Source organism: Canis lupus, chromosome 5, assembly GCF_011100685.1.
Source record: "Canis lupus familiaris isolate Mischka breed German Shepherd chromosome 5, alternate assembly UU_Cfam_GSD_1.0, whole genome shotgun sequence".
Lineage (NCBI taxonomy): Eukaryota > Metazoa > Chordata > Mammalia > Carnivora > Canidae > Canis > Canis lupus.
In genome coordinates, this window is record NC_049226.1 from 14,757,244 (window position 1) to 14,781,824 (window position 24,581).

General features: G+C 52.1%; 2 protein-coding genes across 5 annotated transcripts; both read right to left on the reverse strand.

Moving 5' to 3' along the window:
- Positions 1-201: 201 nt before the first annotated feature.
- HINFP (histone H4 transcription factor) lies at positions 202-11,510 on the reverse strand. Of its 2 annotated transcripts, XM_038535941.1 has the most exons (11): positions 11,358-11,510; positions 10,900-11,171; positions 5,685-5,871; positions 3,592-3,821; positions 3,233-3,344; positions 2,905-3,057; positions 2,319-2,396; positions 2,112-2,232; positions 1,887-2,025; positions 1,671-1,795; positions 746-1,169 (listed from the first exon to the last, which is right to left on the reverse strand). In XM_038535941.1, exons 3-11 carry the CDS (start codon positions 5,860-5,862, stop codon positions 746-748), a joined length of 1,560 nt encoding a protein of 519 aa, XP_038391869.1. In that variant the 5' UTR covers positions 5,863-5,871; positions 10,900-11,171; positions 11,358-11,510. The 2 variants fall into 2 exon arrangements, with proteins under 2 accessions (XP_038391870.1, XP_038391869.1); XM_038535942.1 differs by lacking the exons at positions 10,900-11,171; positions 11,358-11,510 and having other exon boundaries at positions 202-1,169; positions 5,685-5,862.
- Positions 11,511-15,182: 3,672 nt separating this feature from the next.
- Positions 15,183-24,125, reverse strand: C2CD2L (C2CD2 like). Of its 3 annotated transcripts, none has more exons than XM_038535946.1 (14): positions 23,757-24,125; positions 21,727-21,822; positions 21,233-21,352; positions 20,951-21,061; positions 20,742-20,858; positions 20,536-20,647; positions 20,285-20,393; positions 19,455-19,519; positions 19,236-19,363; positions 18,970-19,144; positions 18,172-18,273; positions 17,912-18,045; positions 17,539-17,824; positions 15,183-16,305 (listed from the first exon to the last, which is right to left on the reverse strand). In XM_038535946.1, the coding sequence occupies exons 1-14, from the start codon at positions 24,108-24,110 to the stop codon at positions 16,094-16,096; spliced, it is 2,121 nt and encodes a 706-aa protein (XP_038391874.1). In that variant the 5' UTR covers positions 24,111-24,125; the 3' UTR covers positions 15,183-16,093. The 3 variants fall into 3 exon arrangements, with proteins under 3 accessions (XP_038391874.1, XP_038391872.1, XP_038391875.1); XM_038535944.1 differs by having other exon boundaries at positions 17,912-18,048; XM_038535947.1 differs by lacking the exon at positions 15,183-16,305 and adding an exon at positions 16,329-16,605 and having other exon boundaries at positions 17,912-18,048.
- Positions 24,126-24,581: the final 456 nt, after the last annotated feature.

Genomic DNA, 24,581 nt, shown 5'->3' on the forward strand with positions numbered 1-24,581 from the left:
GCCCTCTGTGGACGTGGCAGATGCTCTGAGAAGAAATGGACAAGTTTCACCAAGGGGGTGAGGGGAGGGGAACAAGAGGGTAGTTAAAAAAGAAAAAAACCCTCACTCAAAGGAGAACAAGCCCGACTATTCAGCTCCTCTCTGGGCAGCTGTGTCTCCTATCTAGTCAACAGCCACCAAACATAAGGAAGAAAAAATGAGTAACTGCCGAAGTGTTTCTTTTATTACCCAAACAACTGTTACACGTACACTCAGTGCCTCCACTCCCTTCCCTGAGGATAACCAGAAAAGTCCTTGGGGTTGTAGGAGCCCTTCAGAGGGAAAGGACTGCCTGGTTCACGCTGCCTTGGCCAGTTGTGAGGAAGAGGCCCTTGCACGGACCAGTCACGTGGCACCCCTGGACCTACAGACCTCTAAAGATGGGAATAGGTGTGAACGGACAGAGGATTTTAGTCACCATTTCAGCATGACTAGGGGGTGAAAGCCCCTCTACAAGAACACACACAACCAGGACATCCCTCTCAAAGAATCCAAACTCCTCAGGATCCCCACAAAACGTGGTCTGGCAGACAAGGGAAGTCTTTAGAGTCTGCTGAATGATGCAACCTGGGTCCCAAGTGCACTGCACTGCTCTTGGCACCACTCTTAAAGGCATCCATTGGCCGGGGCTGCCCATGAGGGGCACTGCCACCAGCCTGGCTCAAAACCTAGGGTCTGGGCTGGAAATGGTCGGGCTCCGCTGCCTTCACACCATCCGGACTTCTGGCTCCTCGGCTATTCCCTGAAGCTTTTCTATGATGTCCTCTGATGGGGGCTCAGGGGCTGGAGGGGGCTCTCCTAGGGCTTCAGACAGCACATAATAGACAATCTCTTGTTCGCCTTGGGCGTTGGTCTGATTCACCACATGGATGATGGGGCTAGGAGTGTCTGGAGAGGCCGAGAGGCCTGTCCCCTCACTGCTCCCGCCCTCCTCTTCCTCTTCAGCCTCCTCCTGGGCTCCTGGCTCCCCTGGCACTGCTTCGAGAATGATGCCCTGCAGGCTGCTCTCGTTCAGTGAGGCTCCCAGGCCTGATCCCTCCTGCGGCTGCCGCAGCAGCTGCTGTGTCAGCTCCACACTCTCATAGCGAACTAGCTGCAGCCGCATGTAACCATCTTCATGCTCCTTGTACCTGGTGGGGCAGGAGCACAGAGGGCAGCAACCACACGCATGGGGCTGCCTAGCGTCCGGGAGACTGGTAGGGTAAGGGACAGATGGATGGGACAAGCTCTGGGATTTTAAGTGATAGGAACTGAAGACCAAAAAGGTCTTGATGAGAATATGCAACAGAAAGAACGGAAGGAGCATTACTCAAAATGGAAAATCCTGTAGAAACTTGGGGTGGGGTGGGGAAAAAGAAATGATCTGTGCTGGAGGGTGGGAGTGTCACAGGATTTATGAGATGGCCATGGAACTACAATTAGGACCCTGAGGCCCTAGCTCTGGTTCTGCTGCAGGGCTTTGGCGCCACACTCAAAATTCAAAAAAATCATCTTTGCTCCATAACTTATCCTCTGGTTCCTCAAGCCTGAACGGAGACGGTGGGTTTTTAACGCATTGCAAACATGGGGACTGGGCGGGGAGGGGGAGCACAGGAAGGTTTGTGAATCTAGAGGGCAGGGCTGAGACATACCGAAAACGGGGGTGCCCTGAGGGCCACTTGAACTGGTGCTTCTCACGAAGATGCACAGTGAGGTTGTTGCCCCTCGTGAAGCATTTGTCACACACGTGACACTTGTACCTGGGCTCTGAGTCTCCCTGACAGTGAGGGGAGGGAGAGGGAGATCAGGTCTGCATCTTGGGTTCCCCCCACCTTCACCAGCCCCCTCCCACCAAAAGCCCCACTCACTTCATGCACTTTCCGGTAATGGGACTTGATAGAGCAGAGGGACCGTGCACTGAAGCTGCAGTTCTCGAAATCACACCTGTAGGCTGGCTCCTTGCTGTGAGTATCCAGGTGCTTCCTCAGGTCAATCAGGTTCTTGCAGCTGCAGGGAGAGGTCAGGAGGGCCTGGAGGGCACAGGGAATGGTGGGGTGCCAGTTCTCGGATGTCCAGCCCCTGGCTCCCCTTACCTGTAGTCACAACAGTCACATTTGAAGGGCCGGTCTTCGCTGTGGCGAAAACGCATGTGGTTTCGGAGGGAGGATGGCAGCGGACAAGTCATATCACACAGGGGGCACTTATAGTGATTCACTGAGAGAAGCAGAGAGGAGGCTGTGATCACAGGCCTAGCGGAAACCGGAAAAGTGGGCCAGGAGCACGGGACTCCGGCTACTCACCGTGGTTGCGCATATGGTCCCGCAACAGCCGCTCCGTGGCAAATCTCTTGGAGCAGTGAGAGCACTGGAAGCGTTGCTCTGGGTTGGGGGAGGAGGCAGGCAGAAGACAGGGTGGGCTGCAGGGGGATGGCGTTGAGGCAGAGAGAACAAGCCCCGGGAGAGGGGAACCGCCCACGAAAGGGGGAGCTTAAGAACTCAGGATGGACACAGTACCACTGAAGGAGCAGGGGGCTTGGGAGTCAAGAACCTGGATTAGAAGCCCTGTCTGACCCCTAACTGGCTATGCAATCTCAGGTGGATGATTTAACCTGAGACTCAGTTTCTTTATCTGCAGAAAGGGGGATGAGAAGCACCTCATAGGGCTGTGAGGGGTCACTGCAAAAGGAGATACAGTGCACAGCAAGCACTGAATAACATCTAATGACTCTTGGTCAGCCAAGGCTGTGGCAGGTTACCGAGCCCTCGGGGTAGATGCGGCTAAGCTGCAGATGTCTTCCAAGGCCCCCTTTTCCTGGGAACATGCCCTGAACCCCCACCCCAAGCAGGAGAGCCTGCCCCCACACCCCTTTCCTCTCAGACTGCTTACGATCCAAAGAGGTCTGGCGACGGATGTGATCTAAGAACTTGGTGTTGTTGGCAAACATGCCCCCGCAGGTGGGACAGGCCACCACCTTCTCCTGGGTATGGCTGCGGAGGTGCTCTCGAAGCTTACGGCAGTCCTTGAAGGTACAGGTACAGCCTGGGAAGGAAAGCCCAGTCACGCTCCAGCCACGAGCCCCTAGAGCAGGTTCTGGTGCCAAGTCTCTAGCCAGCAGCCAACCTTACCCCATGGGCCTGGGCCCAGACCTGGCTGCCCTCTGCCCTTAGCAACCCCAGGAGTTCTTAGAAGACCAAAAGTTAAGGAGCAGCCCTACCTTTCCAGCCGCACAGGACCACATGGTTGTCCTTGCCGACTGCTTGGTATTCACAGCACAGGCTGTGCGCTTCCACGTGCCGATAAAACCATTCAGGATTGTCGAAGGAACTCTGTGCCAGGAGCAACTTGGCGTAAGAACTGAGAGGAGCTTTTATCCCTACACGTCCAAAGTGGAGGCTACTTGGCTGTCTGCCAGATTAAGTTGGTGGGGATACACAAATTTGAGCAAGGGAGCTACCTGGAAATGAGGCCAATGGGAACCTGGCATACATAGGGCACATCCCTCAGAGGGTCAGGGCATCTTGAGCTAAGTTCCCCAACTTCCTTCCACCCCTATTCCCAGAGCTGCCTGCTGACCTCACAGTGTTCCCACAGACACAGGAAGTGGTCAGGGATGTCAGGGATGATGTTGCGGCTCTGGAAGTCCAGGATGCAGGGGCTGAGGTTGGCCTGGCTCTGCAGGGCTTGCAGCCCCCACTGCTTCAGCTTGGTGTGGTAGCAGTGGAAGTAGACGTGGCGGATGAGGTCAGCCGAACTGTCCATGGAACAGAAGCCACACTCCTGCCACAGACAGGAGAATTCTTCCTCTGCAAAAGGGAATTTAGAGGAGCCTGATATCTTCCAAAGCTCAGCTCTCCTTCTATCTGTAGCATTTAGCAGTGAGAAAGGAGGCAGAAACCTGACTCAGTTACTGCGGAGTACCAGCATTTAACAACCATCGATCATATACACCAGGCACTGGGGATCTAACAAGTAAAAAGAGTCCCAGTCCTTGCCCTCGTAACAGCTTTCAGTCATGAAGAAAAAACAATAATCAAGTAATTCACACTTATAAATATAAAACTACAGCCAGTCATGAGTTCTATGAAAGGAGTGGCGGTCCTGGGCACTATAACATCACCAATCAGAGGTCATGTGATGTACACAGAGATGACTTGGAAGTGACCCTGTGTTGAGATGTGAAGGGCGAGGAGTGTCTATAAACTAGAGGGAGAAGCGTGGTTGAGGCAGAGGGAAGGGTGTGTGCAAGGCTCAGTGCCAAAAACTCACAGACAGTAGGTGTGGCTGGTATGTGCTAGTAGCTCTGGGTTCTGCTGCTGCCTCCCAGCCTGGGACACCTCCCACTCCTTCCTTCAGATCACAGGCTTTCTTTCTTTCCCCCATACTCTTCCTGAGACCTATCCTCTCTAGGAAAGCCATAGAGTGCTGCAGTCTACTGCCTAGCTCTCAAGTATCTTTCTTTCAGCACGTATTGAATTCTTTATAGGGGTTTACTTGTTTTAAAAAGTAAGTACTTTTAAAAAATATAGGGGGCGCCTGGGTGGCTCAGCTGGTTGAGCGTCCAACTCTTAATCTTGATTTCACAGTTGTGAGTTCGAGCCCCACAATGGGCTCTGTGCTAGGCATGGAGCTTACTTTGAGAATATAATATATATGTATGTAAAATATATCTCTTTTGTATATATATTATTTGACTTCTAAAACTATTACTTATGGTTCATATAGTCACTAGACTTGAAACAGAATTTCAGATAGGGGAAAGAGAGCTGCCTCTGTACTTTCTGTAGAATGGAGTTCTTTCTTTCTTTACTTTTTATTATTATTTTTTTTAGAACAGAGTTTTTTTTTTTTAGAACAGAGTTTTTTAAACTGTGTTGTGACCTATTAGTGACTGAAAAAATCAATTTAGGGGATAGCAAACCAATTTTTTTTAAAGGAGGTTCCATGCCCAACGTGGGGCTTGAACTCACGACCTTAAGAGTCGCATGCTCTGCTGACTGAGCCAGCCAGATACAACCTCCCCCATTTTTTTTTAAATGAAAAAGAACAAGACCGAACACTTCAGAGAGCATTTAATAAAGGCAGGTATTGTTTCAAGTACTTTTTAACTTTTGTGCATGGGGTTGGGATGTGAAATATATTCCTAAATGTTAGTTGCAGTATAGAAAAATTTGAGAAGCATTACCAGAGAATCAAAAAAACAGGTTGTTGACAGCTTGTACATGATCCTTTTAAAAAATAAAATTAAAATAAATAAAATTAAAATAAAATGATCAGGGATCCCTGGGTGGCTCAGCGATTTGGCGCCTGCCTTTGGCCCAGGGTGTGATCCTGGAGACCCAGGATCAAGTCCCGTGTCGGGCTCCCTGCATGGAGCCTGCTTCTCCCTCTGCCTGTGTCTCTGCCTATCTCTCTGTGTGTCTATCATGAATAAATAAATAAATAAATCTTAAAAAAAATCATCTTTATCTAACATACATATGTATGCAAAGACATCAAAAGAATGTTCACCAAAGTACTGTCAATAATTGTCTTTTGATGGCAGGCTGGCAGATTTCACATACCCTGCTGAATCGGTTTTCTGTAAGGAGTCTACAATGTTTTTATAAGCAAAAAAACAGCACAATTAGGAAAGTCAGATTTTTCCCCTTCCTGTCCTGCTCTCTTACCAAGTGGGTCCTCATCGTCATCTTCCTCCTCCTCCCCGGAGCCATGCAGGTGCTGCCGGAGGTGCTGAGTGACGTGTTCACAGAACTCCTCCATGGCAGAACACACAAAGGAGCAGGACCCCCACTCGCACTGGAGCCCCAGGTTCTCCTTTCGGGGGACTTTCCCTGGGGGCGGCATGCCTTCATCCTAGCAGAGGAAGATAACCGCGGCTGCAAGGATTTCCACTGAGGGCCACTGGGATGATGAACGGCTATGCAGCCAGCCTGCCAACAATCAGCAGGCGTTTCCTCCTGTGACCCACAAAAAACTGCTACCCCAGTTCAGCTCCTCAAATCCCTGGAAGCTGTCTGGGGTTCTTGCGAAGGGAAAACACACACTAACAGTATTGAGTGTGTGCCAGGTATGAGCTAAGAACTTGAACAGCCGATTTCTCACCAAGCTTAGGAGCAAAGGGCCGAGGAGGAATTGCTTATTCCAATGGGATGCAGAACTGTGTGCAGAGGTTCAAAGGGATGGCTTTGGACAAGAAACAGACTTCAAATCCAGACTCTTGTGCCCACGACCTACTAGCTGTGTGACCGTGGCCAAGGAACTTCACCCTTCTAATCCTTAACATCCTCAGCTTGGAAATGAGATAACAAAACTCTCTGTCTTTAATTTCACTTCCTATGGGTCGAGCACCATACTAAGCACATTACCGGATGTCACTGAATTTCCAACCCCACTCTAGGAGAGAAGTACTATTTTTAATTTGATGGACAGATAAGAACTTCAGGTTCAGAGAGGTCAACTGTTTTGCTCAAGGCCACACACTAGCGGTGTGGTGGGGTCACATCAGGCTGACTCCAAAGTCCATATTCTTTCCAACATATTCTTTCCAACCTGCTCGGTAGAAGCTCTTTATCTCTTACTGCATCCCGTCCAAGTCCCCACCAGGCTTTCAAACCACCATACAGTCTGCCTTTGCCTACTCTGCCTAACCTACCCCGTGGCTACTCACCACCCCCCCCCAACATCCTCTGGACTAAAACTTCCAGGTGACCCTGAACAATATAGATTTGAACTGCACGGGTCCTCCCTTATATGAAGAGTTTTGCAATAGTTTTCGAACACATTGGAAAGCTTTTTGGAGGTTTGCAACAATTTGAAAAAATTCGCAGAGGAACTATGTAGTCCAGAAATATTTGAAGAACTAAGAAAAAGTTAGGTATCTAACGAATACACAAATACTAGTCTACTTTAGAATACTATTATTATTTACAATTTATTATCTATTTAGTATTTACTACTGTAAAATATACACAAATCTATTATTTAAAGTTAAAATGTGGGGCACCTGGTAACTCAGTTGGTTAAACGTCTGCCTTTGACTCAAGTCATGATCTCAGGGACCTGGGACCGAGTCCCGCATCAAGTCCCTGCTCAGCTGGGAGTCTGCTTTTCCTGCCCTCTCTCTCTACTCTGTTCTCAAATAAATAAATAAAATATATTTTTTTAAAAAGTTAAAATTTATCAGGGTGCCTGGTTGGCTCAGTCAGTAGAGCATACTCTCTTGATCTCAGGGTCATGAGTTTAAGCCCCACACTGGGTGTATATTACTTTTAAAAATTAATTTAAAAAGTTAAAATTTATCAAAGCTTACACACACACTTACAGACTACATTATCCTTTCATTTTTGATGTCTAGTGTTAGTAATACGTACAATATCTGCAGTGTTTCGTTTCATATAAGACAATATTGATGGGGATCCCTGGGTGGCGCAGCGGTTTGGCGCCTGCCTTTGGCCCAGGGCGTGATCCTGGAGACCCGGGATCGAATCCCACGTCAGGCTCCCAGTGCATGGAGCCTGCTTCTCCCTCTGCCTATGTCTCTGCCTCTCTCTCTCACTGTGTGCCTATCATAAATAAAAAAAAAAAAAAAAAAAAGACAATATTGATGTAGGTGCTGACAACAGGATTCATCTTACAAAGAAGCCACATAAACTCAGTTTGATACAGTACTATAAATGTTTCTCTTATGACTTTCTAACATTTCTTTTCTCTAGATCACTTTATTGTAATAATGTAACACATAGTACATATACAGAACATGTTAATCAATTATGTTAATTAAAGGTAAGGCTTCTGGTCAACAGTAGAGCTATTAATAGTTAAGTTTGAGAGAGTCAAAAGTTACACATTAGGGGCTCCTAACTGGCTCAGTCTGTGGATCTCCGGGTTATAGGTTCTAGCCCTATGTTGAGTGATGAGATTACTTCAAAATAAAACCTTTAAAAACAAAAACAAGGGCATATGGGTAGCTCAGTCGATTAAACATCTGCCTTCAGCTCAGGTCATGATCCCAGGTTAGTGCCCCACTGCCCCACGTTGGGCTCTCTGCTCAGCGGGAAGCCTGCCTCTCCCTCAGCCTGCTGCTCCCTCTGCTTTGGCACACACACGTGCTCTATCAAATAAGTAAATAAAATCTTTAAAACAAAAACAAAAAAAAGTTATATGTGGATTTTTGCACGAGGGCTGGCACCCTCAATTCTGCCAAGTTGTTCAAGGGTCAAATGTAGGTTCCATCTGAACATAAGAAGCCGTTATCGGGCAGCCCCAGTGGCTCAGCAGTTTAGGGCCGCCTTCAGCCCAGGGCTTGATCCTGGAGACCTGGGATTGAGTCCCACACTGGGCTCCCTGCATGGAGCCTGCTTCTCTGCCTATGTCTCTCTGCCTCTCTCTCCCTGTGTCTCTCATGAAGAAAGGAAGAAAGGAAGAAAGGAAGAAAGGAAGGAAGGAAGGAAGGAAGGAAGGAAGGAAGGAAGGAAGGAAGGAAGAAGGAAGAAAGGAAGAAAGGAAGAAAGAAAGAAAGAAAGAAAGAAAGAAAGAAAAAGAAATAGGAAGCAAAATTAGAAGAAACTGCAGGTTCTCCATCTTTAAAAAAAAAGAAAAGATTTTATATATTTATTCATGAAACACACAGAGAGGTAAAGACATAGGCAGAGGGAGAAGCAGGCTCCTGCAGGGAGCCTGATGTTGGACTCGATCCCAGGACCCCAGGATCACGACCTGAGCCAAAAGCAGATGCTCAACCACTGAGCCACCCAGGTGCCCTGCAGGTTCTCCGTATTTACTATGCATACAAATGCAGAGTTCTCCAGTCTCTTCTTCGGGACACTCAGGGTGAAGCCTAGAAATCCGCCCATTTACCTTAGCACCCCAGTTCTGATGCAGGCTTGGAACAATAAAGAACAGCTCCCCTCATTACAGTAGAATGACAGATGAGAACACTGAACGCAAAAATCTAGGGTGAGAGAGAACCCTAAGAGGCCTTGACTCTGCCCCTTGAGTGTCCTGGATGATGTTCATTGATGGCTGCTGCCCCTGCTGTGGTGGAGCCTGGGAGAGAGATGGGCATTGCTCTACCTGAGTGGGACTCTAATACTGAGAGGAAAAATAAGTATCTGAAATCCTTCATGCCTACAAGTACAGGAACCTGCTAGACCAAACCGCTTATCAGAGAAACGCTTTTTAAATCTACAGCCTCTAGGACGCCTGGGTGGCTCAGTGGTTGGGCAGCTGCCTTTGGCTCGGGTCGTGATCCCGGGTCTGGGATCGAGTCCCGCATCGGGCTCCTGCAAGGAGCCTGCTTCTCCCTCTGCCTGTGTCTCTGCCTCTCTCATGAATAAATAAATCTTAAAAAAAAAAAAAAAAAAAAAAAAAAAAAATCCACAGCTTCTTCTCCTGGAAGAAGCCAGTCAACTTTGACACCTTGTTGTATACATGGGGTTGCTGGGCTGCTCTAGATGAACAGTGAACCCTATCAGGAAAAAAATACTGACTACTTTTATGATATTGGGGTAGGAAAAGCAGGAAAAGCCTAAGTCAGACATAATACCCCAAACCTCCTCTCTCTCCTACCTACAGGATCAAGTCCACTTAGTACCTCATACAAGGCTCTTCTCCAACTGGCCTCAATTTACCTCAAGTTTCCGGTCTCAATTATTTTACTCTGCCTAGAATGATATAACAATAAGTATCTAGGGTAGGCAAGGCACTGTTCTACGTATATAAAAACTCATTAATACAACAATCTACCTATTGAGGCAGGTACCATCATCATCCCACTTCACAAATGAGGAAATGTGCCTTGCTAGGTGAAGTAATTTACCTAAGGCCACAAAGCTAGGAAGTGATGGAGACAGAATTCAAAGCCAGGGAGTCTGGCTCCACTTTCCTCCTACATCTGCCATTTCATCTCTCCTGGTCTGATTCCTTCCTCCCCACAGACTTCATATCTGCATACACAATACCCCAAGCATGTTTTATTAAGTAGTTACTCTGTTGGCTTCTTCCAATACACTGTAAGCTCCTTGATAGCCTTGCCAGTGCCCCGTTCATTTTTTTTTTTTTTAAGATTTTATTATTCATGAGACACACAGAAAGAGAGAGAGGGGCAGAGACACAGGCAGAGGGAGAAGCAGGCTCCATGCAGGACTGGATCCTGGGACTCCAGGATCATGCCCTGGGTGGAAGGCAGGCACCAAACCGCTGGGCCACCCAGGGATCCCCCCCCCTCTCCAGTTCTAATTCCAGGGTCAGCACATCCTAATACAAACTCTCTTAATGTTTAAGTAAATCTAGTGCTCGCTTTGGGAGCACATACACTAAAACAAAACAAACCTAACTTTAAGTGAATCTATTACTTGTTACTTTACTTTTTGGATAAAAAAACCTAGCTTCTCTGAGCACCCCCCTCTTTTTTTTTTTTTTTTTTTTTAACATAAAACGGGACGCTAATATCACAACTGGTGATGGATTCAACAGACCTGGTTAGAAAGCTCCAACATTTAATAGCTGTGGGGCCTGGGGCAGGTTACTGAAGCCTCACTTTTCCATGCAGCAGGGGAATCATTAAGCCCGCCTCACTGATTTATGGACTAACTCAGGTAATGGATATTAAAATGCTTAGCAAGACACCCCCCTAGAACTCAACAAGTGTGAGCTATTCGTACCCTTGCTTCTGAGGGTAAGACGATCTAAGCAGAATTCTACAAAATGTCAAGGAAAAGGACAACCTGGGGGATTCCTAGCACTTCTTTTCACCTGGAGTCACAGTAACAAGCAATCAGCAGACATCTATGAATACATATTTTAACGCAAGGCACCGAATTAACTCTAAAACGATATTCAAGAAAAGAAGGGACCTATGTCCTGAACCTCCTGAGGACTCACAATTTGGCCAGAGAGAGGGCTCTGACGGGTGAAGACCACCGCCCACACAAAGCGCCGATGAGGAGGTCAGGTCAGGAAAATCCCAGCGCAGGGGCGACGCGCGGAAGACCAGCCCTAGGCCGCGGGGCCCGGGCCCTCGAAACGCCAGCAGAACTGGAGAAGGCAGGGGCCCGTCCGGGCAGGAAGACCTCTCCCTCGCAGCCCCGCCGCCGTCCCGGAGTCCTTCCCCCACTGAGGCGTGGCGGTGACCGAGTCTCAGCAGCAGCGCAGCCCTAGACGAGAAAGCACGGAGGTTCGAGCCGGCGTCAGGGGCCGGCGGCCCTGCAGGCGCCGGGCAGACCAACGTGGCCGAGCTGCCAGAGGGGGCCTGGCCGAGGTGGCCGGAGAAGAGCCCGGCCCCGGCGGCCCGCTCCGAGCGCACCACGCCGCCGCCCGCGGACGCCCGGAGCCCAGCTCACCGTTCCTCCGCCGCCGGCTCTCCCCGGGTCTTCCCACCTCGGCCCATCTCCGGAAGGGCGCTTGAGCGACGGCCAACGACAACCAATCGCCGCTCTCGGATCCCTCTCTCAGCCAATGGCCGCTGCGACTGACGGAGCCGTACGCGGCCAAAATACGGAAGGGGCGGGAGTAAGGAGCGGCGGGATGCGGGCAAGGCAACGAGGCTGGCGCCGCGGGGCTCCTGGCGGGGCGTGGGCTGGGATCCAAGGCCCCGGGTTCCCCCTACTGCGCAGGCTCCGCGCTCGGCACCCACTGGGCCTGCGCGGGGCTCGGGCTGCGTGCCGCGCGGGGTCTCTCCTACCTCGCGTCGCGGCGGGGGAGCGCAGGGAGGAGGCGGGGGCGCAGAGGGAGCGCAGGGAGGAGGCGGAGGCGGGGGCGCAGGGGGAGCGCAGGGAGAAGGCGGAGCCGGAGGCGGGGGCGCAGGGAGGAGTAGGAGCCGGAGGCGGGGGCGCAGGGAGGAGGCGGAGGCGGGGGCGCAGGGGGAGCGCAGGGAGGAGGCGGAGCCGGAGGCGGGGGCGCAGGGGGAGCGCAGGCAGGAGTCGGAGCCGGAGGCGGGGGCGCAGGGGAAGCGCTGGGAGGAGGCGGGGGCGCAGGGAGAGCTCAGGGAGGAGGCGGAGCCCGAGGCGCAGGGGGAGCGCAGGAGGGAGGCGGAGCCGGAGGCGGGGGGGCAGGGGGAGCGCAGGCAGGAGGCGGAGCCGGAGGCGGGGGCGGCGGCGTGCGACGCTGCGTGAGCTGGGCTGTCCGCCCCTCCCGACCCACCTTGGCGTCCTTCCTTCATCCTTCACCCTCTTACTCTGATCTCTTCAATATCGGTTTTCCCGGGCCGTCTTCTCTGCCCCCCCCCCCCCCCCACACACACCTCTCCTCTTCCCGGGCTCGGGGAGCAACCACGTTACCCATCCACGCCTTCAAGTCACAAACCCATTGGTCCTCCCTGATCGATTCCTCCCTCATCCGCTACCTACGATCCTCCGCCTGTGGGTTTTACCCCCTTAGACACAGGAGCTCTCAAATTCACACACACACACACACACACACACACACACACACCTATCCTTCGCCGCCCCCTCGTAAGTCTACTCAGGACGTCCAGCCCGCGCTCTACGCTGGTTCCATTGCGTGCACTCCTGCTTCCCTCCAAGCCATTATCTCCAGGGAGATCCGATTAAACCACCACCCCGCTTTAAACACTTCAAGGCATTCTGCGGCCTCAAGGCCAAAACCCTTCGGCATCTGAGTCCTGCATACTTCACTACTTGCCCTCACTTTCAGCTCTCCAGCCCCGAGTTTTTCTTTCTTTCTTCTTTATTTAAGATTTTATGTATTTATTCATGAGAGGTAGAGGGAGACGCCTCTCATGAATAAATGAGATCCCTGCGGGGGGCCGGATGGGGGGGCCCCATTCCAGGACCCCAAATCGCGACCTGAACTGAAGGCAGATACTCGATCACTTAAACCACCCAGGTGCCCCCAGCCCCGAGGTTCTTTCAGATTCTGCACCACACCAAGCTGCTTTTTATCTTTCCTGCCTTGTTCTTGCTGTTTCCTCTGCCTGGTGCCATCTCCCCCTTCCCTCCCTCTGACATGTTTTTGACTGACTCCTACTCAGTCTTCTGGTCTCAGTGAAGATGCTTTTTTTTCTTCCCCCAAGAAGTCTTCCAGTAAGGGAGGGCAGGAATTGTATATGTTCTTCACCTTCATGACTTCATTACTTAGCCTAGGGGCTGAAACATGAAGGGTTCAAGACGTATTTGTTAAATAATGTACTTTAGTGAAGTTCTTTGGGGTCGAGATTTATTTTGTTGCATTTTTTTTCTAACCTAAAAATAAGCCTGTATGACTCATAATCGGAAAACACGAAATGTTCAATATGAATAAAAGATGCTATTAAAAATAACAGTAAAATCAGAAATTTGTGCATAAACTTGGTTACTGATAGTGAGTTATAGCGTTCCTCTTTTAAAAGAGGGTTCTTAAAATATAATTCAGAAGTAACAAAAATATATTTTATCATCATTCCTTCAAAAGCACATTGTTACAAAATGCAAACCTTTTAATTCAGATTTCCACCACTGAAGATGGTTCTTAGCTTTAGTTTAGCAATTGCATGAAGAAAAAGTTCATCCACAGAGCTACGTTGACTCAATTTTTACAGAGCAAAAATTTCAGGATAGCTCTGGGATCCACATGTCTCCAAAATCCAAGACCATGTCCTGCTGTCTAGCATTAACTTCCATCTCAATCTGCCTCTCTTGAAAACAAGCTATAATTTTGGTTGGATAATTCAGACACATCCTGAGATTTGTTCTTTAAAAGCTGCCACAAAAATTTAAAGCATAATTCATACTCATCAAAGGCTGTGGCTCTCTTCTCTAAGTGTAAAATGGATAAAGTTGACCAAATAATGTTTTGTATTTCTTTTAGGTTAATTTAAAAAACTTTTTGAAATATGGTCAGATTCTTTACCATAAAATATGTTGCTCCACTGAGCTCTGGGCAGCACAGCACTAGAAGCTGAATACAGCTTCCAGTTACCATCTACTCAATCTGCAGATCCAGTGGGAATCTGAATACTTGCCCTCCCATCAACACAATTTTCTTGTAAAATTTCAAGATCAGTGTGTTTGGCTATCTTGGCATCTTGGTAAATAAGCTGCTCTCTGTGAGCCATTAAGAGTTGCACTTCTTAGATCAGAGGAAATATCTTGGTAAATCTCTTGAGTTTTCATGACCTAGAGTTGGATCTATCACTATATACAAATTAACCAAATATTCATATTTTGTCACTCTCGCTAAATATCCTGTATTTGGTGACTAGTATGGACAGGGCATGGGAAATATCGACAGTTCCATGCTGCCTAACCAAAGACATGTGTCCTAAACCACCTGTGATGTAAGTCAGTCAAAATGGCGAGGCCTGAGGTGATCTGAATGATAATCAAGGTCACTATTCATTTTAGGGATGAGGAACTAGAGGTCCAGAAAGGAGAAGTCATCTATTCAAGGTCTCTTGGTGTGTCTGGGGCACACTCAGGCTTTCTGTCCCCGGCTCAGGGGGACAGAATTTAATTTGACACCTTGCAGCAGCTTACCTAGTCCAAGTCCTGAGCAAGGTCTCAGAGAACAGGAACCGAGGGTGTAGATTTTGCTAGTACCCATAACTCCCTGAAACTTGCCTACATTTAGGAATGAAAGACTTTTCAGGATAATGAAACCCTTATAAGATTTCCCCCTCCCAATCTGTTTCTTCTGAGGTAACAGCACTTATTCAGCACTGACCACATGCCAGCAGAATTGTAAGCACTTTACGCTTACAATTTACACTTAACGCTCATTTATGGATTTAGCCACAGCCAAGTCATAGCTACTATCCCAGTTCCCATTTTACAGATGAAAAAACAGAGGCATTCTGTGGTAACATAACTTGCCTGAGGTCACACAGGTAATTAGAGGAGTTGAGACTCAAATCTAGGTTATCTAGATCGAGAGTCCATGCTTCCTGTTGGATTCTATTATATCCTGGAAGGAGCAGCCTATTCAAGAAAGGAATGAAAATGCCTGTACTAGTTGATTTTTTTTTCTGACTTTTTTTTGCTACAACTTCACCCTCCAAAGACTCAATCTTCCATCTTCTCTCTAATGTCTCTTCTTCCCTGCAGGAGCTTCTTAGCTGACCCAATGTGTGTCATCTACCCCACCTTGCTACCTGAGCCCATCTCTGATCTTCCCACCCCACCAATAGCGCAGCCCTGCTTCTCACTCACCTTTCAAAGGATAACCAGTTGTCCAGTTTATAAACTCCAATTTGACTTTAATTTAATAAATTAAATTCCAAGCCATCACACAGCAATGGACATCATCATCTCCCAACACACAGAGGTGTAGCCCTACTCTTGCTTCATCATCATCATCATCATCATCATCATCACAGTCTTTAATAAAGCCCCTGAAGCCATGTCTCCGGGGAAGGCTTCCACCCAGCTCCTGGCTCCCTCCTTCCATCAGAGCCACTGCTCACGGAGAAGGCATCAAGTACAAAAACAGTAATAAACAGGAGGGAGGGATGAGGAGCAGGAGGGGAGGCAGGGAGGTGGGGAGTACCTGCCCCCCATCCGGGGCACCAGCCCGGCTTTCTGTGAGCTGCCAATGTCCCCAGAGGCAGACACTGGTGCTGGTCGGAGTGGGGACCTGAGGGAGACATGGGAGTCCTGTCCCAAAGGGAATTAATTGCCTACCCTCCTGGGACAGGAAAGAAGGGTCACCTGGGAGAGATGCCCTCTCTCATCTGTTCACTGAGGGTCCCGGACCACACATATAAATAGAAAAGAGAATAAATAGGGGAGGAAGGACCAGCTTGAGGAGCTGAGCACCCTGGGACTCCTCTGAGGGGCCAAGGTCAACAGCAGGCAGTAGGTTCTGAGGAATGCCCACACGTGCTAGGACAGAGCCCTCCTCTTACTCCCAGACATCCACTCCCTCTACCGTGTCTTCAGCAACGGGTGCCCACCTCTCTCATGCTTCCCGTTGCAAGTACCCTTCCAACTGGCCCCACAGCCCAGGGTGAACAGGGCTTCCTGGAACCCAGAGGGCTTCCCTGGCCCGGGCTGTTGGGAATCCAGGAAGGGGAATGGAAGAGGAATGGGGGTGATCAGAGAGGACTCCTGCCCTCTCCTAGCTCAGGAGGTGAGAAGGGCCCTCAGAGCTGGGGACTGGGATTGCCATTGGCCTTGGGTTTGGATTTGAAGGAAAAGCGCTTGATAAGGCGGCGGGAAAAGCTGCCAGCCTTCTTTCGGACACTGGGTGTGGCCGTCGTGTTGGAGAGGTCATCGTGTGATTGGCTCAGACCAGCTTCCTTCTGTCGAGGCCTCCGGCGGAAGATAAGTTTAGTGCCACTGCGCAGGAAGCTCACTGTGGGGGGAGAGGGGAGGCTGAGGCAGAGACAGGGGCATGGCAGGGGTGGGGTGAGGTGGGGAGCAGAGGAAGGACCAAGCGTGGAGGGGTTGTAAGATACAAAACAGAACCAGTTCCTTTGCCTAAAAGCCAGGCTTCCTTAGGAAAGAGTGGAGAGGCAACACATGCCTTTTATCTTTCCTGAGGAAAAAATGGCGATGCTCATGGGATTCTGGGTGCACTCCCGACTACTGCCGCTGAGGAGCAAGTCACGGGGTGGCTACTCTGCAAGGCCAGGCTGACCACGGGGCCTCTTTCCTACAGAAAGACAAAGGCTGAGCTGAGGGTATTCTTAAAAGCCCATAAAATCACGTAAGGACGAGGTGGATGGGCACTGACTCGATCAGATGCCAGCATGTGAGCAGGAAGCAGTGCAGCTGGAAAAGTTCAAGGAGGTAAATTCAGGACCAATATAATGAGAAAAATGCAGACATAACAGGCTTTGGACTTAGGAATCTCATTATCCCAAGAAGTGAAGCAGGCTTAGGTCACAGTTCAATACGTTTGTGGTTGATAAAGTCACGGGCAGAGGAATAAAGATATGCGGAGGCAAGCCTCTCATCCTTAGAGGTTAGAAAAGCAACACAACTACCCATGGGCCAGACGTGTCACTGCCAAAAAGACACTCCTAGGGACACCTGTGTAGCTCAGCAGTTGAGTGTCTGCCTTCAGCTCAGGTCGTGATCCCGGGGTCCTGGAATCGAGTTCCTCATCAGGCTCTCCCTCTACCTGTGTCTCTGCCTTCCCCTCTGTATCTCCCATGAATAAATAAATAAAATCTTAAAAAAAGAAAAGAAAAAAAGAGGACACTCCTAGAGTCAACCCAGGGTAGGATTTCTACTCATAGGTAAGAGTGCAGAATCGAAAAAGGGAAAGAAAAAAAGAGGAGAGGAAGAGAGGAAAGAAGATATGTGCTTAGACCCAAGGAGGAAGAAAAATGGAGGTAAAGGGAAATACTTTGGCATCCCTTCCTGCCACTGGTGCCTGTCAGATCCAGGCCAGGACCTTAGGCAGTAAGTTCCCCTGCTCCACTCTGGCTTGGCTGAAACAGGCTGGGAACTCTGGGATCCCTCAGAGGAGGAAGGAGAAGGTGAATTGGGTTGAGAATCCCATTCCCCTAAGTGTCTAGTAGGACCCAGGTCCTGATACTGGTTATAAAAGAAGGGGGTGGGCTGCCAATATCTTCCCCACCTTTGTGATCCTTGAGGCTGCGGGTCTCCAGCGCACCAGTAGACCCTGTTTCTGACTCAACATCATCCACAGATGGCCTCTCAGAAATGTCCGAACGTGTTGTCTCATCTGCTTCCTGGACGCTGGTGGGGCTGGAGAGGGCATCGAGGGGTCCTGGGGACATGGCTGGTGGGTCTGAGGGCGGGGAGGAGGGACCTCCACTGGCTCCTGCATCGTCCTGCATTGAGGCCTCCAGGGATGCCGCATAGCCCAGAGATAGTGCCAGCTCGTCCTGAGCAATGGGCACCTGGCAGGAGGGACATGTTTTAATGGGCAGGAGTGACCCATCAGGGCTTTCTCCCTATCCCAGCTCCTCTCCTCAGAGCCATGTTACCTTGGAAACGCCAGAGATGATAAGAGTGCTACGCTTGGTGGGTGTCTTTTTGGCTGCCCGCCCGCTGGGCTCTGTGAGCTGGCGAATCGCTGTCTCCGCTACAGGGTCCAAACCGTTGGAAAGGTGGCTCTCCCCTGCTGGGGGTATAGAGGATGGATAACCTGACTCCTCCCTGGCTTCTGTGTCCCACGCAAAATGGCTTTTTGGCTCTGGGGCCCCCCGTCCCCGCTGACACTCAAACCTCCCAATCCCCCACTCACGGCTGCTGCTGTGGGAGGCACTGCTGGGGCCGCTGCTCTCACTCAGCACAGTCGTAGTCTTCTCGGTCACCTCCACCTTGGACGGGGATCGGGAGGGGGAGTCTGGTGGGTGGGGGAGGGTCAGTGAGCTGGGAGGTGCCTTAAAGTGGCCCCCACCCCCTACTGTCTTTATGGAGATGCAGGCTTTGGCTGACTCAGAGGGCAGGGGTGATTAATAAGATTCTATGGGGGCAAAAAGACACCACAGGAACCAAGGGAGTATGGGAAAGTGCTGGGGGCGGGGGGGGGGGGGGCGACCAAAGGTGTGGGGAGATGCCATGAAAATGCTGAGTACACAGAGATGACCTAGGGGTCCCCTGGGGGCAGGGGGAACCTTGTGGGACCCCTAGAGGTGGGAAAAATGTCACGGAGGGGTCCTGGGAGTAGGAGAAGTACCACAGAGGCCACTGGATTTGTTGCTGGATCCCAAGGGTGCTAGAAGGTTGGGGCGGGGGACAAGTAGGCAGTTGGGGGCGGTGGGGGGGAGGATGGCAGGAGACCTGTGAAAAGACAGCGAGGAAGCAGGGGAGGTGGAAGAGCAAGAGTCCTACAGGAGGGCCTGGCAAAGCCAGGATGGAAGCGGGAGAGGGAGTGGAAGAAAAGGAGGGATATAAGGGGAAGTCTGAGAGACAAAGATGATGAGGAAGATGTGGCTGGAACACAGGAGGAGCTGGAATCAGGGCTTCCCTTGCCCTTCCCTGTCCCACATGGGTCTGCAGCCAAGGGCCCCTGGCTCCAACCGGGCTCCTTTTTCTTTACCTAGTTTCCCTTCGACACGAGGCCGGGACTGGACAGTGGTGACTGTGGTCACAATGGTGCCATCAGGCATGATGGTCCGGTCTAGCTCGATCTTCTTGGTGGGCGTGATGCTGGGTCGTGGAGTGGAGGGAGTCGGAGTGCCCAGGTTCCGGGGGGAGCCCTCCTCATACTGAAGCTGCCGAGGGGTGGAAGAGCAAAGAGGCAGCGCCTCAGAGACAGCCCTAACCCCTGTGTCCTCCCATCTGCCCCCAGGTTCAGCTTCTTACCTCTACTGCCATGGTGGCCACCAGTCCCAGGGCTTTCCCCGGCCCAGGGGTGAGTGGGCATACCTGTCTCCGGGACAGTAGTCTGGAAGGGGAGCCCACAGGCAGTGTGACCTGGCCCAAGAGTTCAGCTGGGGAAAGGAGGAGCACTGTGAGCTGGGCCCTTGACCAGACCCCCACTTAGAAGCCACCCAGAGGAGCTCCTTCCTGCCCCCTACTCACCGTCTCCACAGCTGCTGCTCCTCAGCACTTTGAGGGTCAGCTCCCGGCTCTGGGGGCCCAGATCCCTGTGGCCAAGAGGAGGTGGGGTGGGGTGGGGGTCAGCAAATGAAATCTACCCTCAAACTCATCACAGGCCAGAGGCAAAGGGAGACGTACATAAACAAGATGGAACAAGGGCTCCAATCAGATTAACTCTTGCCCTCCAAATACTCTTCCTGGGGCACCTGGCCGGCTCCGTTGGAAAAGCATGTGACTCCTGATGTCAGGGTCATGAGTGGGAGCCCCACGTTGGGTGTGGAGATTACTTAAATAAATAAAACTTAAAAACAAACCAATACTCTTTTCCCCAGAGTACAGGACAGGGCTCTGCTCAGTATGCCTGGTGCTCAGATCCTCCTGGCCCACTTGCCCTCCCTGTCTCTCTCTCTCTCTATGTCAAACTACCCCCTTCCCTTTGCTCAAGCTGTTTCCTCTGCCAAAAATGCTTTTCTGTCATACCCTATTGAAATCCTATTCTTGCTGTAAGGTGTGGTTTAAATGCCACCTCCTTCATGAAGCCTACGCTGATCTTTATTTCTCCATGGGAATTCATCTCCCCCCACCACGGCACTTTGTGTAAATCTTGATTGGAGCCTCAGAGGTGAGGGTGCATCTTGGTCATGTTTATATCCCTAGGACCTAGGCCAGGGCCTGGCATACAACAGGGCTCATACAAAGTTTACTGAAAGCAGAGCTGATTCATGCCAGGACTATGCTGGAAGGGTTTGATCTTCAGCAAAACCCTTCCACCCCATGGGAGCAGGGGTGGAGGTGGAGGAATCACTCCTTACAGTGCCAGGTCCTCAGTCCACTCCACCTCGGGACCGGCGCTCATGGGTTTGGTCCACTTCTGTTGCACCGGGTTGTCGAGCTCAGCTACACAGCACAGTTCCCCGGTGCCTAGGAAGAACCAGAAATTAGAAGATGCTCAGAATCAAAGATGGGAAGCCACTGAGGAATAACAAAGCCACACCCTTGGCAGAGGGCAGGGAGCACCTACACCCAGAGCCTTGGCATTCCCCCAGCTGCTTCTAGCTCTCACCTTCCAACTCACTTCCCAGGTGAGATGCTCGAAGCTGCCGTAGGAATAACCGGGTGGGTCTGGAGATGGCTGGCTGTGCCTGGGGCACGATGGGTGGCTTCTCACTGGGTACCTAAGAGCAGAGGGAGGTAAAGGGAACAAGAATCCCAACATGGACCCTGGTGACGGGATGCATACAAACCATTTGTTTCAAGGATCCTACTTACCAGGCCTCCGGGGGCTGAGCAAGCCCTGAGGTTGACCATCATGGCTGGCTGGGTGCTGATAATTGCATCCTCGATCAATTCTTCAATAGTGGAGAGCTCCACTTGCTCCTCGCCTCTCTGCACGAGGAGGAGGAGAACACAGAGGTGGGGCCCCCAGCTCTGCATCAGCCTCCCTGCCCTGCCTCTTCCTCCCAGCCCTGCCCCCTTACCTCCCTGGCCTGCAGCTTGGGAAGCACCGTCAGGCTGAGATCCGGGCGATCCGTAAAGGCCCAGGACACGAGCAGCCCCTGGTCTGGGATTTCCTCCAAGCTGACTTCCAGCTGGGGGCGAGGGACAACAGGGCTGGGGTGACTTGCCTCAGGCCTCCAATGACTCCCTACTCCCCAGGACCCTCCCTTCCCCAATTCTGAGGAAGCAAACTGAGAGGCTGAGGCCTCGAACCGCCCCTGAACCGCCCCCTGCCCAACTCGGTTTCCCACATCCCCCTCCACCTGTGTTGGTGGCAGTGTCAGAGTGACGTGGTAGGTCTCCATGGAGACGGCAGCGGGGGACTGCTGGGTCACAGAGACTGGGAACATCACCTCCTCAGCAGAGAGCTGGCAATGCAGCACCTGAGACAGGCAAGGCATGGAGGCAAGGAGGGGGGGTCAGGCGCAGAGGCAGGAGGCTCAACCCTGTTTCCCTCTGCCCTATAAAGACTCCTCCCCGCATGGTTTTACTCAAGACTTCACTTCTTGGGGGTCACAAGCCCATAAAATAATTAAATAAAAGCCAAAGGCTCCTCTCTCCAGAAAAAGGCAGACATACACACATGGGCTACATTTCACATGTAACTTGAATGGGACTCTCAGACCTCCTGAAGCCAGTCCTTGGATCCCAAAGGCATTCAGAGATTTCAGGTTAAAAGCCCTTAGACTAAAAGGAACTCTTGGGATCCGGGCCCCTCCTCAGGTCCCATAGAAGACAGTGCCCATCAAACCCTTACCATGGTGCGGTCCGATTGGTCTACGCAGGTCACATGACTAATGCTGGCTCTGGGTGGGACTTGGGGCACCTCCTCAAAGGCGATTTGGATGGAACTCTGAGGGAGTAATGTGGACACAGGATCAGGTCTCTGGAGCTGCCCCCCACAGGACTGGTCTGCTCAGTTGCTGGCCGTGCCCTGGCACTGCAGAGGCCTCAGCTGCAGGCTGGCTTCTGGCCCCTCCTTGGCTCAGAGCTTTAGGACAGGAAGTGTTCCCCTAGAACCACACCTCTCTGGTGCCTGCAGTTGCTAGGGAGAACGAGGGAGCTAGACCACCTCAAAAACCAGTTCACCTTGAGCGGAAGACCCTAGATTTCTGCCCTGACCTTCCCTTTCATCCCTCCAACCTACCCTCAAAGAAAGGTGTGCACAGGGAAAATAATAATAAAGGTGTTGGTTGCTATGTACATATAACCGGGAAGAGAGCAACACTGCTGAGCTAAGGGTAAAGACAGCAGGGCCACTTATTCAAGACAAGAGCTGAAGAAATGAGACTTCCTCCAGATAAAGAGGATGCGGAGGCTCGAGGGTATGACCCTATCCATACTGTTGGGGTTGAAGACTAGCTCAGCATGGCCTTGGGAAACTTTACTAGAGGGACTGGGACAGAAAGCAAGCTCCGAGAGCTCAAGGGTCCGGGGCCTAGCTAAATCCTCAGGGCAGATAGCAGGGTGGTATTAGGCAGCAGAAAGCTGCTTAGCTTAGGTCTTGAAAGAGCTTCCTAATTCCTACAAGGCAGTGGAAAAAGCCTACCAAAGCACCATCCAGAGGGCAGAATGGGAAGAAGAATTGAGGAGGGGACAAAAGCTGAGCTGACAGCCCTTCCTTGGGATTGGGGTGGGAAGCAACAAATTCGCAGGGCTCATATTCCTGGCAGAACAGGGAGTCCCAACTTCTCCGCTCCTGTAGCTAGCTTGAAGGCCAGGCACAGCAAGATGGGGACATAGAGGTTTAGAACCCCAAACTCCCCACCCCCTGCAAGGGAGGCCAATGTCCGGCTGAGTCAGCTGCCCTGAGGAGTCTCTCCTGACCTAGGGACAAGGTACAGGGAGAACTGGGTGGAGGGATGAGTTCAAGATGTAAATTAACAGATGCCATCTGGCTTTCTGCTGCCTAGCTGGACAGAGGAGACTGAGCAACTTCTTGTGTGGCCACTTCTGCTTCCAGGCATCTGGGGAGCTAGTAGAGTAGAGCCCTAGTGGGAGCTGGAGATGCTGAACCCTCTGAGCAGGGGACTGATAGACAGTGAGGGTGAAGACAGATTACTGGGCCAGGATGGGAGAGGGCCCCATGACAGGGAGGCCTCTACCTCCCACCCCACCTCAGTCTTATGACCACGCTTCCTGCCCTACTTCCTGGGAGACCAGATGCCCATGGTGCAATGGGAGGAAGTAGGCTGGGCTGGTTTCTGACTGACCCTTAAGGGGCAGCTCCAGGCTCATCTACTGAGAAGGGCATGGACTGTCGATCTGCTCTCCACCTCAACTGACCTTTTCCTCAATATATATGCGGCAGGTCAGCAAAAAGAAGGATGCGTTAGTCTGTATCAGTGAAATTACTAAGGGCTTGGGGATCTATCTGCCTAATCAGACCAGGGATTTGGGGCGTGAAATGTTAACTGGGTATGGCGGCATGAGGACCAGGCAAATTCCTTCTGCAGGTGCACCTGTTTCCCTTGTATCCCGGTTCCCCCAACACAACCAGCACCCAGCTACACGGAAGTGCCCTCAGGCCCTGGGATTAGCGTTGCTATGAGAACAGCAACTTGTGCTTGGGTTTGGAGCCAGAGAGTACCTCCAGCACAGAATAGAGGATTTGGGACCTGGCTAGATTTCTACAACCTCCAGCCTTTACCTGCACCCTCTTCTGTAATCTCGGAGGGGAAGAGAAGGCATAGGGCTCTCCAGTTGATCCCCACCCCCATCTGACCCTCCCTCCCCTGAAGGAAAGGCTGAGTGAGAGGACCACTTAGGTGCTCCTGTCCAACTCACCCCGTCCCTGCAGGCCTGCTCGTTCAGCGCTCGCACCCAAGCCCGTTGCCAGTTCTCTCGGAAAGACTTGAAGGCGAAGAGCGACGCGAGGAGGCCCCGGACGCCTGGCTCCTCGGGGGCGCCGGCCCGACTCGGCCGCAGCCGCAGCAGCGAGCGCCACACGCCCAGCTCCCGCAGGGAGCCCGCGGGCTCGGCGGCTAAGGCGGGTCCCGGCCCCCGGCCCCCGCGGGCCCGCGCCAGCCACAAGCCCCGGGCATACTGGAGCAGCCAGCCAAGCACCGTGAGCAGCGAGGCGGCGAAGAGGACCAGCAGGGCCGCCCAGCCCACGTCCTGCTGTCCCCAGCCCGGATCCATGCTCCGCGCGGGCTCCGGTCCGGGCTCAGCCGCTGCCCCGGGGGAGCATGGCCCGGGCGGGCCGCGGGGCGGGGGCGGGCTCCCCCGGGGCTGGGCGCGCGGGCTCGGGGGCTCCGCGGGGCTGAGTGTCCGGAACTAGCGGGTGCCACAGACGGAGGACAGGAGTCCTGGGGGGTCGCGACGCCGGGGTCCCTCTCCGCGCGGTCCCGCCTCGGTCGGTCCGGCAGGCGGACCCGGGCTAGTCTCCGGCCAGCGCCCGACTCCTCCCACGGCGCCGGCCCTGCCGGACCCGGGCGGGGACTCGCCTGCAGAGACGTGGGGGCTCGCGGACCGGCACCGGCTCCGGAAGGGCTGCGTGCGCAAAGCTGACACTGACAACACGGCCGGCGCCCCGCCCCCACCCGCCCTTAAAGGAGCCGCACCCGCGCTGGGCGGGGCTTGGCGAGCTCCGGGCTCCGGCGCTCCGAGGAG